Genomic DNA, 14,674 nt, shown 5'->3' on the forward strand with positions numbered 1-14,674 from the left:
ACCCGCACCCTAACCCTAACCGCACGCGGATGCCACATAGTCGGAGAAAAGGTCTGTCGGATTAACGCATGCCTCCCCATATTTGTGCTGAAGGGATTGATGGGAGCTTGTACAAAAGAGTTTTCACCCACTTTCTTACCTTTTTAAACCTATGATGGGACTTTTCCCCTCCATTACGTCACAATAAATCATGCCAATGCACTCATCAAACGTGCTGGAAGGGGTGCAATACGTTAGTCCGACAGCGCATTCCTCCTGGAAGAGGGTCTTCGCTCTTGAAGACAGATATCGTCAGTGCCTTTAAAGTCCTTCCTTTCCATCCTGACTTTTGGCATTTCTTTGGTGTCCGCTGGCGAGGAGCTTATTATTTTGCAGTCAGACTCAATTTCGTGTGCAAAAGCAATCCTAAACTCTTCGACAGGGAAGCCCTGTGTTGGAGCCTGTCAAACACCCATAAGTTTCCATACCTCGTTTATCTCCTGGACAATTTTGTTTTGTCATTTTCCCCCTTCGTCCCCACCCACTGATCATTCACGGCCATTCTAACCTCCGTTTTCAAAGATCTCAACGTTCCACTGTCTGCCGAGAAATCAAGTTCTCTGAATATCGCACTGTATCGTTCAGTTCCAGGCTTCACTTCCAAAGGAAACACTCGACAGAATAACCCTTCTGACCACCAACTTCCTCATCTCCACCAGTTGCACCAAACATCAGCTTCTTTCCCTCTTAGGCCATCTTAACTTTGCCCTTCGTATCATTCCTCAAGGACAATTTTTAATTTCCTATCTGTTTTCATTTGCCTCTTTCGTCCCGTTGCTCTTGGATTCCATTTCTCTTAACCCTCTAAGACCCAGAGATGCTTCAGAGCAACAATTATATTTTATAAAGAAAGGAGTTTAAATAATTTGTTTTTCTGTTATTTTTTCACCTCTAAATCCTCATTGGGTCCTATTGTTTAGTCTTACAATGCCATTGGCCAGGATATTTGCATATAAATACCCCCCACAGAGGCAGGAATCATCACAACTTGATAAATCTCTGCTGGAACAGATCTCTTTTTTCTCTGGAAGATATTCCTCACAAAAACGTAAGTAATATGCCTGTAATAATTTTTTTGGTGAACATTACAATGTCTAGAACATGTATATATGTTATTATTGTGAAATATATGTCCCAAATTGAAATTAGAGCATGATTCATACTTGTTGCTTTTGGTCAACGTTGGGCCCTTGGGGTTGCAAAAAATACAAGGGTTCACCTGCTACTGTTCAGCCTTATATATAGTTTTCACAATAGATTTAAACAGTTATATGTGTATTTACATTACTATATAATATAATATATATATATATATATATATATATATATATATATATATATATATATATATATATATATATATATATATATATGATAATTGAGCTGTAAGCCTCAGAAAATGTCCACCCAAAGTTTCTCTTTCCCCCTAAACAATACATATTCAACCAATATTATTCCCTTGTTAATTCTCAGTAAGTTTAATTTTCTTTCAATACTACAAGGACAGTGGGACCAATGTGGTAATTCTTGGGGTGTTGTGGGGGTTGTTCATTATTCATTCGAGGGGTGGTGGGTACTTAGGGGCTTGTAATGATGATGACCACTTAGTGGCAATCAACATCAAACAATAGGTTGCCAGACAGTATTGTATGACTTGTGAAATGTTGTCCTGCAGTGAGCAGTGATGTGTAAGAACTTAGCATTACTAATGTACTAATGGTATGTCTTTATTTCATTTCAGAATGCCACAAAGACGGAAAGAGCATCGCTTCTTAGCAAGGGATGTTCTGGATGCCGTGTTCAACGGAGAGAGTGATGTTGACATAGACATCAATGAGACTGATGAAGAGTCAGATGAAGAGGACTGTGGCTTGGGGTCCAAAGAAAACGAACCATCCGAACCACCCAGTGAACCCACTGACCGCCCAGCAGACATTCAGCTGCCCCAACTGACCAAACCCACTCATCGCCGTGATTCAAGATATCAGTGGCTGAAGAAGGACTTAATCAGCCCTAATACAGAATTTTCTGGCCCACCTCTGACCTCTGAAGATGTGAGTTCTATCCAAACACCACTGCAGTACTTCCGCCAGTTTGTGTCCAAAGACATGATTGACTCTCTCACAACGAACACAAACATTTACAGCCTTCAAACAAAAGGAACATCAGTCAACACAAGTCCAAAAGAAATTGAGCAAATGTTTGGGATGTATTTGAGAATGGGCCTTTCTCAAATGAATGGATGCCGGATGTACTGGGAAGCAGACACACGAAACGCGTCTGTAGCTGATGTGATGCCACGCAACCGATTTCAGTCTTTGTTGACCTCGTTACATCTGGTTGACAACTTGACCGTGCCAGAGAAGGACAAGAAGGACAAACTCTGGAAACAGTTTGCATCCTTTTATCAATGCAAATCAGTGAGTTGGCCAGGCAGTATTGTGTGATCACTGACAATGGTTTAGGTTTTTAGGTTTCTTTACTACATATATTGTACTGATTTTCATTTTGTTCTTTTAATACAATTGATTCAAGAATATGGCTTATTGGATGTTATTATTCATAATGTATACTGTTCTGAGGCCAAATATTATTCATAATTGATCTGAGGCCAAATAATAAACCATATAAATGAATCATTAAGTTGTTTTAGTGAAGTAATTACACATTTGCCATGTTATCCATAAAAATGGCCTATAGGAAATTTTGCTACCTGATGAACCCAACGTTGCTAAATGTCAACATTTGCATAAAAGCTTACCAAAACATTTTTTTTTTAAAAACATTATATTTTCCTCTTCAAAATACTCCTACAAGACCATCTGAAAGGTTTAAAAAGAAATTTTGCAAGTACAAATATATCCGGGTCTTAGAGGGTTAACAGTTCAAATCGTGCCGAGCTTCGTCTCTGGATCAATTTTCTCGCCCACTGGAACGGCATCTCTTTTTTCTATGAAGATCATCTTATCCATCCGCAAGACATCAACCTGTTCACAGACGTTGCTCCTTCTGCCGGTTTTTGGGGTTTATATAATGGTAGAAGGTTCGCTACGCTGCAGACTGGCCAGCGGAGCTTGCAGGAAAACCAAATTCAATCTTCAGCCTGTATCCATTAGTAGCAGCCGCTGTTCTGTGGGGCCTGTGATAATCTGTGTGTACCCAAGCTTAGGCAATCAAGCCCAATGTCTTTAGTATAGCTTTCTTCGGTTTCCTGAGATGTTCCGAATTCACTTCTTCTACTCAGTGTTTTGACTCCTCTGCGTCACGCCTGTATCTCAGATTTGTCTGTCTTCTCAGACGGCACCATGGTCTATTACATAAAACACTAACCAAGCATACCAGTCTTCATTTTCAGAAATCAATCGCCTCTGAACCCATTCGAAACTCTCTCGAATTACTTGCGATACTGGAAGTGTCATTATGTGTGAGTCGGCATGACCGTTACGGGTGCAGTACGTTAGTCCGACAGCGCATTCCTCCGACAGCGCAGTGCTCCGACATTAAACAGTAAACCCGAACCAAACCCGCACCCTAACCCTAACCGCACGCGGATGCCACATAGTCGGAGAAAAGGTCTGTCGGATTAACGCATGCCTCCCGACCGTTACGTGCGCCGCGGCTATAAATATTCATATTCACTCATTGTCGTGCAGACTTGGAAATTACCCTCCTGCCACGAGACAAGACCGTGGTCTCAAAGCGCCGTCCCAAACCTCGCGTCACGATCAAACGTACCGATCAAAACAGACCCCACAGCTAAAATATCCCCACTGCATCCCTGGTTGCAATGGGTTGTTAACTACTACCTTTTATTTGTTAAAAACTTAGAACAAAAACAGCAGTGAGATAGCAGTGAGAGATGAGACGAGGGCGACTGTTCTACAGATATATAATTGTCATGAATATTATACATAAAATAAAATAGAATAGGTTAATGCAGACCACCAGCAAATGGTCCAAGAACCACCAAGAGACCACAGACTCCAGGTGAATTCAAATATCAAATAAGTAAACAAGTGTGACTTATCACTTGACACTCAAACTTGCTGGTGTTTAGACGTTAAAGGGGTATGAAACCCCAGGCAGATTTTTCTGTTTGTGTTCCAGTTCAGGTTGAAAACTACTGCAGACTAAAAGTACGGCAGACACAGCTGCACAACACAGCTGCACAATGGCAGACACAGCTGCAGAAGCAGAACACAGCTGCTCCAAACAAATTACTAATGAGTGTTAGATTTTCATAGGCGTGTCCAGAGCCAAGGGCATGCCAATGTGTAATTTTGATAGACAGTATTGACGCACTTAAAATCTAACACACCCATTATTAATGTAATTAGCGGCAGCTGTTTTGCTTACATCACTGTGTACTACTGTAAGGTCATTGTTAAGGTCATTTCAGACGGGAAGCGGCCGACACGCCTATGGAATTAATTTTCAATGAGAGGCGGGCAATTATTTGGGACACGCAGAGAAGTTGAGGGGCCGTGAGGCGAGCGGGCGCGGTCCTGTGAAATTCTCGCGGTCGTTTGTGGACACGCGCTGCGGACAGCAAGAGCTGGATTGTGGTTTTTGTTTCCCCCACACCGCGCAGGAGGACAAAACGATAATGATCGCGGCGCGATCACCGCTGATCTGAGCGGTAACGAGCAGTAACAATTGTTTTTTTTTACCTGAAGTGGAAAACAACTACAACATCAGCTTAGGGTTTCATGCCTCTATAAAGAATAGAGTCATTATCAGAACAGAAATACATTTCCATGGCATTTGTATTTGACCAATTCTAATATTACAAGAGATTAACAACAAAAGAAACATTGGACATCTCTATACCTAGTTTAAATATGGTCGATAATGAATGACGTCAAATGGAAGACTGTATCATAATTCAGCATCTACAGCAGCAAAAACATGGACCCCATGTAATTACCAAGACCTCTCATTTGAGTACATGCACTTACTGATGTCCTCTGTTCTTTGTTTTTTTAGAAATGCTTACTCCTCAACAACTCAAGTCTTATTTGAAGAAGGAGGTTCAGCTTTTGATTGAGTGGAAACTACCTGAGGAAAACCCCGAAGAAACACCTCTGAATCAGATCTTCACAGAGGTCTACATCACAGTGCGAGGGAGTGGAGAGGTCAACAAGGAACATGAGGTTAGACAGATTGAAACCGTGTCCAGAAAACCATTCAGACCAGAAACACCAATCAAGTTTGTAGACATCTTTAAACCTTTACCTGGAGAAGATCCAATCAGAACAGTGATGACGAAGGGAGTGGCTGGCTCTGGTAAAACAGTCTTAACTCAGAAGTGCACTCTGGACTGGGCAGAAGACAAATCCAACAAGGATATCCACTTCATGTTTCCATTCACTTTCCGAGAACTGAACTTGATGGAGAAGAAATACAGCTTGATGGAACTTCTTCATGCCTTTTTTGGTGAAATCAACAAAGCAGAAATCTGCAGCGGAAAAGGGTCTAAAGTTGTGTTCCTCTTTGATGGGCTAGATGAGTTTCGTATCCCTCTACTCTTCCAGAAGAAAGAGATCTGCACTGATGTAGAAACAATAACCTCAGTTGACGTGCTGTTGACAAATCTCATCAAGGGAAACCTGCTTCCTTCTGCTCGCATCTGGATAACCACACGACCCGCAGCCGCCAATCAGATCCCTGATAAGTATGTTGACAGGATGACAGAGGTGAGAGGGTTCACTGACGACCAGAAGGAGGAGTACTTCAACAAGAGAATCACTGATGAGAACCTGGCAAGTAAAATCATCTCACACATCAAGACATCACGAATCCTCCATATCATGTGTTACATCCCAGTCTTCTGTTGGATCATTGCTGGAGTTCTGGAACACATTTTGATAACAGGGGAGACAGAAGTGCTGCCAAAGACCCTGACCGAGATGTACATCCACTTCATGGTGGTTCAGTCCAAACAGAAAGAGGTCAAGTATGATTGGAATCAAGACAAGAATACAAAGGCGATTCTGTCTATGGGAAAACTGGCTTATAAACATTTGGAGAAAGGCAACTTGATCTTCTACGAAAAAGACTTAACAGAGTGCGGCATTGGTATCAAAGATGCTGCAGTGTGCTCAGGAGTGTTCACACAGATGTTTAAAGAGGTGCGTGGTGGGTTGCACAAGGACAAGGTTTTCAGCTTTGTCCATCTGAGCGTCCAGGAGTTTCTGGCTGCTCTTTATGTCTTTCACTCATTCATCAACACTGGCGTCAATGTACTGTCAACCTCCAAGTGGTCAAAGCTGTTTAGACCACAGTTAAATGACATCTACCAGAGTGCTGTAGACAAGGCCTTACAGAGTCCAAATGGCCACCTTGACTTGTTCCTCCGTTTCCTCCTGGGCCTCTCGTTGGAGACCAATCAGACTCTCTTACAAAGACTGTTGAAACATACAGGAATTAAGTCGCAGACCAATCAGAAAACAGTGCACTACATCAAGAAGAAAATCAGGGAGAATCCCTCTGCAGAGAGAACAATCAATCTGTTCCACTGCCTGAATGAGTTGAATGATCATTCTCTAGAGGAAGAGATCCAACACTACCTGACCTCAGGAAGTCTGTCCTCAGAGAAAGTCTCAACTACTCAGTGGTCAGCTCTGGCCTTCATGTTGCTGTCATCAGGAAAGGAGCTGGACGTGTTTGACCTGAAGAAATACTCTGCTTCAGAAGAGGCTCTTCTGAGGCTGCTGCCAGTTGTCAAAGCCTCCAACAGAGCTCTGTAGGTGAACTGATGACTGAATATATTTAAAATATGATGTCACGTTTTTATAGGAAAGAATACTAACGTTTCACTGCTGTTTATCCTTCTTTAATAAATTGCTTGATATTGGTTTTTACAGGAAAAGAATGACAAAATAAAAACATTGATTTTAATCGCTGCTCTTTCTTCAGGCTGAGTGGCTGTAACCTCTCAGAGCGATGCTGTATGGAGTTATCATCAATTCTCAGCTCCAACTGTAGTCTAATAGAATTGGACCTAAGCGAAAATGATCTGCAGGATTTGGGAATATCTCAGCTCTGTATTGGACTCGGGAGTCCACACTGTACACTGGAGATCCTCAGGTCTGTATTCCTGAAAATTATCCTGGCTTAACACATGGAGTTTGCCCTGATTCATTTATAAACAAACTTTAACATTTCTTAGCAGTAGAACAATAAAAAAATTGCACTGAGCCTGGTACTTGCTTGGATATATGTAATGTGTTTTTTCCCCCTCCCAAGTCATGTAGTAGTCATGCAATGAATCCTCCACAAACATTTCTGTATTTTTACGACTGCTGTTACCTGCCAGTGAGGATGTGCCTCCGTCCTATTCCTCCTGATCAACACCCCCCTTCTCTGTGTGTGTGTGTGTGTGTGTGTGTGTGTGTGTGTGTGTGTGTGTGTGTGCGTGTGTGTGTGCGTGCGTGCGTGCGTGCGTGCGTGCGTGCGTGCGTGCGTGCGTGCGTGCTTGTTTGTGTAGGTTGTCAGGCTGTATGGTCTCAGAGAAAGGCTGTTCTTATCTGGTCTCAGCTCTGAGATCCAACCCCCATTTAAAAGTGTTGGACTTAAACTACAATCACCTAGGAGAATCAAAAGACACGCTGCACTCTGCTGGACAACTGCAGACCCTCAGGTAGGGAGAGACTTGCTGCCAGTCAGTGCAAATGTGCCTAGTTGTTAAAGAGTAGTGAAATCAAACTGTGATGCTGTAGTACTATTTAATGTTTAATGGCATAGATGCATTATCTGTTATTGTTTCTATTATCAAATAGAATATACAGGCATGACTTTGTTTGTCTTTCACCCCCAGTGTTGACCATGGTGGAGAGTGCAGGCTGAAACCAGGTTTGAGGAAGTGTAAGTGCTTATTTTTCAATCATGAAATCAAAGCAGCACACAGCTGAACAGCTCATATAAAAAGCAGCATGTGACTTTCACTTAACATAACTGTAATGTGCTTATAGTAACAAAAACATGCATTATATTTCCTGGGGTTTATTACACAACACAATCTAGTTTTGGGTGAACCCTGCCTACATACAGTATGGTGTTCTAGAATTATACACATACATAAGTAGGCCTACCTACTGTACTTCTCAAAGCTTTCATCACTTCCTCTCTGAATGTACACTCTGTGGCAGAGCAAAGAGCACACCAAACAGAAGTGATCTAATTAAAGATAGCCTCTTTCTAACTAGAAAATATTGATCCTAAAGAAACAATGTGGACTTGCTTCAAGCCAAAAAAAATGTAGTATAAAAAGTGCACATCCAGTTTGACTTGGTATCTCTGTCTGTGTGCTGTGTGTAGGTGGAGACTTGAGAGCACTTGTTGCCATTCTCCTAATTGTCATCAGTTAAACACCTGCTTGCATAGCTGATGGTAGTAAGGGGATGGAGGGGTATCGGGGGCGGGAGTGATGGGTGTCGGGTGCTACCCCCTGGCACCAGTGAGCTCGTAGATTAGCTATTTCCAATGGTTTACAATATGTTTGTGTGTGTGTGTGTGTGTGTGTGTGTGTGTGTGTGTGTGTGTGTGTGTATGTGTGTGTGTGTGTGTGTGTGTGTGTGTGTGTGTGTGTGTGTGTGTGTGTGTGTGTGCGTGTGCGTGTGCGTGTGAGGGGGGGATTGAGAGGGGGTATGGGGTGTGGGGGTGGGGAGTTGTGTGGTGTTATGTTGACCAATACAAACCATTAGTGTTAACCCTTTAAGATCTGGAACGCATCTGTGTCACTTTAAGATTTCTCTGGCTATTCAAAAATAGCAGATATACAAGCTCGATCCCTGGACTCTGAGAGAAGGAATGAGCGGATGTGACGTCATGCCAAAATTCTCCACTTCCGTCCACTCCTATGTTAGGACCAGTGGTTCTCAAACCTTTTCATGTCAAGGACCCCCAAATTGACACTTATTAGCCCACGGACCCCCATTTCAAAAGATATGCCAGGGACCCCCATAAGAGAAGGTTTTTTTTACGGCTCTAGCAGTGATTCTCAACCATTTTAATTTCAAGGACCCCCAGTTTGACATGCATTAGGGCTACAGACCCCCATTTAATGGCATTTCTATCACTTAGACCGCAATTTATATTGTAAAATCTATGTCAATTTAACTCTGAGAGTGTACAAATGGAGAGGAGACCCTTTCCCACCCCCCAGAAACTCTTTGCTTACTTCCGTGTCTACAACGTGGCTTCCGCGGCTCTCCAAAGATTGTCAGTTAAGGTACAAAACGCTGGCATGGGGATAAAAAAAACAATGTTTTAATCTCAGGCCGTCAATGTGTTAAGTACCAAAGTAAAAGTACTCACATTTCCCAAAGATTGTCAACATTTTTCCAAAATAACAGATCTACAAGCTCACAACGCATCACATTGTAGATCGCCTTTTTTGAATAGTCGAAGTTTCACAGAGGGGGGTATGTCATGTGGTGTGGGAGGTGGGGTGGCGGTGGGGTATGGGATGTGTGTGTGAGGGTGAGAGTTTTGGAGCTTGAAATGTACAAACGTTTTAGCATCAAAATATACTTTGAGGACCATTGTACCAAAGTAAATGTACTCAAATTTTCAAAAAATAGCAGATCCACAAGATCATAACGCGTCACATTGTAGATTGGCTGTATGTGGTTACTGTATGTTTTGTATTAATAATAAAATCTGCAAACAAATAACTAAAGCTGTCAAATGCTGTAATTGTAGGGGAGTAGAAGTAATATGGATATAATATGGAAAGTAAAGTTAAAGTTCCTCAAATTTGTACTGTGCATTGCAAGCACTCTACATTATTGTATAGTAATTACTATTACTATTAAGTAAAAATCTCAAGCTTGCATGTCCACAGTAAGGTGTATTTTTTTTAGTTGTGAATGGAGTTTCTATAGGTGAGGGGTGGGCAACTTTGTAGATGGTGAGGGCCACTACTATCCACACTCACTCTGGGGGGCCGCATTGTTTATCGGCACTCTCGCCAGTAGTACCCCATTACTCAAAAAGACCATAATAGTCACATATGGGATAAATAAGGGATATTAACAATTATTATTCGTTGTAACTTTGTTTTTATTTAGCATTTAGTAATGCTTCTATCAACTTGCTACAGCTGTACTGCTAAACAAAAGTTCACATTCCTGAGTATGCCTTTCAGAGTGTTGCTGTAACCTTGGCTTAAAAATATACAAAATGACCACTAGAATTATAATTAGTAAGGCTTCTATTAAAATAAACGAGAGCGCGCTCTACTGGTGGACTGTTGTAATTAAAATGGTTTATAGAAAGTTGCATGTTTGGAACAGCTGAAGGCAATAGTTCACCATTTCGGATATGTTTAGATTACTTTGTTTTTCTTTGTGATTTCAAAAGTGCAAAAAAAAAAAAAAAAAGTTTAGTTGCCCATCTCTTGCCCATCCCTGTTCTAGGTGAAAATATATAGTGTGCTCGCTGCTGCTGCAGTTATCGGCAGTTGAATATAGCTTGTTTTCATCAAAAACGCAATCTGGGAAAAGAAATCTGAGATAAATGTATTTTTATAAATCATTGCAGCGGACCAGGTGATTTATTTTTTAAATGACGGATGTCAATTCCAGGTCTATTCTTCTCTTGAAGTCAAAGCAGCATTCATAGGTTGAAGAAGAGCGCCCTCTAGCCCAATCAAAGAAAACATCATGATGACGTAGATTTAAGTCAATGGCGGTCAAGCGTTGGATTTGAGATGACGTAATATCGAATGAAGGCATAAAAGTCCCCAGAAATATAAATAAAACTAAAAGTCCATGCTTTTAGATATATTTAAGTATTCAAAAGTATCAATTATAAAGTAGATTTTTTTTTTTAAAGAAATATCCAGGATAAACTGAATAATATTGAATATAGCTGCAAGCAGCAATGAGCGGAGAGAGAGAGAGAGAGAGAGAGAGAGAGAGAGAGAGAGAGAGAGAGAGAGAGAGAGAGAGAGAGAGAGACAGAGACAGACAGAGAGGGGCAGACAGTGAGAGACAGACAGACAGAGAGGGGCAGACAGTATGAGACAGAGACAGACAGAGAGGGGCAGACAGTGTGAGACAGAGACAGACAGACAGACAGACAGACAGAGAGGGGCAGACAGTGTGAGACAGACAGACAGACAGACAGACAGACAGAGAGGGGCAGACAGTGTGAGACAGAGACAGACAGACAGACAGACAGACAGACAGACAGACAGACAGACAGACAGACAGACAGACAGACAGACAGTGACAGAGTGAGAGGCAGACAGACAGTGACAGAGTGAGAGAGAGAGAGAGACAGACAGACAGACAGACAGACAGACAGACAGTGACAGAGTGAGAGAGAGAGAGGCAGACAGACAGACAGACAGACAGACAGACAGACAGACAGACAGTGACAGAGTGAGAGAGAGGCAGTGAGACAGACAGACAGACAGACAGACAGACAGTGACAGAGAGAGAGAGGCAGACAGACAGACAGACAGACAGACAAACAAACAGACAGACAGACAGACAGTGACAGAGTGAAAGAGAGGCAGACAGACAGGCTACCAGGAGTATGTTTGTAACAAACTAAGAATTCCAAATGCTGATCACCTCAATGCATTGTTGGGGACAGGGATCAAACCAGCGACCTATCGATTCACAGGCTGCCTCTCTTCTTATTGAGCTAGAAATATGGCCTCCCTGATGGTGTCTGTTGATATCTATAGGTTTTTCAGTCCGTTATGAACCAAGCCTCTGTTTCGCTAACTACTGTAGATCACTGGTTCACAAAACATTTAGCAATAAAGTTTTTTTTTTTTGTCTCCTCGAAATGGAAGCTAGTGAAAATAGTCGATCTACAAGCTCACAACGCGTTGCTATCTGAAAAGTTGTGAGATTGTAGATCGGCTATTTTCACAAGAAAGTATGTCATACATAAAAAACAACTACTCTCAAAAAAGCATTTCATGTTATTGTTTAAAAATTGCACATGTCTGAATTAACAGGGTCATGTTTTGTACAATGCAATTTAAATGTAAACTGTAATGAATGGGATTTTAACCAGGGACCTTCGGCACATGAGGCTCACACTCTACTGGTGGAGCTATTCAATACACAGCCTTAGACAGTGAGAAAGGAGAATCCAACAAAACAAAAGGGCGAATGAAGTACGTCATACATTGAAAATAACTACTTTCAAGGAAGCATTTCACGTTATCTTTAACAATTGCACATGCATTCATTGATACAGTCATGTTGTGTGCAATGCAATTATAATGAAGTCTACATGAGGTGGTATTCGAACCGGCAACCCTGTGGTTTCAAAGCAGATGATTAAGCGATCAAGCTATTGGACCAACACACCTGGACCCGTGAAAAAGGTCCTGACACATTTGTTTGACACAGTTTCACGCAAATTGCTCAGAAATCCTTGGTTTAAATGTTTTTCAAACTGCTCAAAATTGCAGACAATCTAAGGGCGGAGCTTACTGGTCAAAGTGATAGATATGTTCCTCATGAGTCAAGGCACATGTGTAAGCAGGTTTAACGGCTGTCGGCCAAACGAGGCATGACTTTTGCCTGTTTAAAGTTTGCATTTTCAAAAAATTGCTATAGCGCCCCCCTTTGACCAATTGGAGTAAGATTGGTTTCAGTGATACTTGGAATGACCCTCTACAATATTGCAAAGTGTCAAACAAATGTATGTGTTAGGGGCAGATGAATAATTGTCATAAAACTGCAATTTTCATTGGCTTATAAAAGCTTAACGTTTTCACTTATGGAAAATCCGCTTGCTCACGTTTGTCGGCATTGGTCCAAAGTTCATGTGTAGACAGTTTCGTGCAGATTGCTCAAAGATCCCAGAAAGCTATGGACTTTTACTGCTTTTTACTGCTTTTCATAGAATTCGAAATGGTGGGAGATCTAAAGGTCAGAGGTCAAAAGTCAAACAGTGAAAGTTGTTAGGCATGAGGAGACGCATGTGTGCATCGAAGTTTCATGGCTGTGGGTCAAACAGGGCATGAGTTGTACCTGTTCAAAGTTGGCATATTTCAATTGAGTGCTACAGCGCCACCCTTTGGCCAATGGTTGTGAGTTTCAGGTTTTCGCCGTTTGGCATAGCCCTCTACCATATTGCCGAATTTCATAAAAAGTGACCACGCGGTTAGGCCAGAACTGGCAAAAACGGCGGAAGAATAATAATAATAGTGAAAGCCAAGGAATGCAATAAGGCTTCGAAGCCTGATAGGCTCTCGAAACCTTAAAAATAGCCAATCTACAAGCTTAATATGTGAGCTTGAAGATATTGGAAATAGGGCTTAACCACTCACAGTAAACACTCTATTATTAGTTAAACAGACCTGAGTTACAACTGTACTTGGACCGCTTTATTTTCCCTGCCGATCTACAAGTCGTGAGCTTGTACATCTTCTACTTTTGGCAAATGTTCACCCCAGTATACTGTAGGCATGCTGGGGTTCAATTGGTTAAGCAGTTCCATTCCAGGGTCCATTTGAGTACAAATAAGGGTCCATTTGGTTCCATTTGTACGGGAAGTTCTATATGATTGTAAACTGGTGTTGTGTTGTGTGTTGTTCTCTCATCAGATGTGTGTGAACTCACACTGGATCCAAACACAGCAAACAGAAACCTCTCTCTGTCTGAGAACAACAAGAAGGCGACATGTGTGGAGGAGCAGCAACCATATCCTGACCATCCAGACAGATTTGACTACCATGAACAGGTTCTGTGTAGAGAGAGTCTGCCTGACCGCTGTTACTGGGAGGTAGAGTGGAGTAGAGGGGTTTATATATCAGTGACACACAGAGGAATCAACAGGAAAGCAAAGGGTAGAGTCTGTAGGTTAGGATGGAATGACAAATCCTGGAGTCTGGTATGTGATGACGATGACAACGATTACCATGTCCGTCACAATGGGGAGAAGACTAAACTCTCTGTCCGTCCCTCTGACTCTGTCCTCCGTCTCCGTCGCTCCAACAGAGTAGCAGTGTATGTGGACTGTCCGGCTGGAAGTCTGTCTTTCTACAAAGTGTTATCTAACACACTGATACACCTACACACCTACCAGTGCACTTTCACTGAACCACTCTGTGCTGGGTTCTGCTGCGGGTGGGAGGGTTCCTCCAATGGTTCAGTGTCTCTGTGTCAGATCTAAGAGGTCCTGGAGACACTGCTGCGAGCGTGTGCGCGCACTAGTGGTGTCAAAAATAATCGAATAATCGATTAATCGCAATGCGGACATGGACAATTATGAATCGATTCACAAATGTCAATAATCGATTAATCGAATAATCAATTTTGAAAAAGAAAATATGTTTTTTTTATTACATTTATTTAATTTTAGTTTTTTAATCAATTGCACAGAGAAGCAGGCAGATTTATACGTCGTTCAGTATATCTGACTGCTTGTATTGACTGATGAAAAGGTTTCCATGTTGTACAATAATATAGAAAAGTGTGATGCATCGCGATGCATCGTCGAATCGAATCGAATCGAATCGAATTATTACAAGGTTAATTGTAATCGAATAGAATCGTTACCTGGTGAATTGTAATCGAATTGAATCGTGAGGGCAGTGCCAATGCACACCTCTAGCGCGCACGCACGCACACACACACACACACACACACACACACAC

The 14,674-nt window shown here is 41.9% G+C and overlaps 1 protein-coding gene across 1 annotated transcript in view; it reads left to right on the forward strand.

Annotated features, from left to right (window-relative positions):
* Positions 1-14,298, forward strand: part of LOC311062285 (protein NLRC3-like) — a 63,795-nt gene extending 49,497 nt beyond the window's left edge. Inside the window, exons 6-10 of the mRNA XM_084081197.1 lie at positions 5,026-6,784; positions 6,958-7,128; positions 7,529-7,681; positions 7,859-7,905; positions 13,622-14,298. Of these exons, the coding sequence (XP_083937323.1) occupies positions 5,026-6,784; positions 6,958-7,128; positions 7,529-7,681; positions 7,859-7,905; positions 13,622-14,190 (2,699 nt within the window). The 3' untranslated portion in view covers positions 14,191-14,298. The remainder of the gene's footprint in view (positions 1-5,025; positions 6,785-6,957; positions 7,129-7,528; positions 7,682-7,858; positions 7,906-13,621) is intronic.
* Positions 14,299-14,674: the final 376 nt, after the last annotated feature.

This window comes from Gymnoscopelus microlampas, assembly GCF_963454915.1.
Source record: "Gymnoscopelus microlampas genome assembly, chromosome: 15".
Classification (NCBI taxonomy): domain Eukaryota; kingdom Metazoa; phylum Chordata; class Actinopteri; order Myctophiformes; family Myctophidae; genus Gymnoscopelus; species Gymnoscopelus microlampas.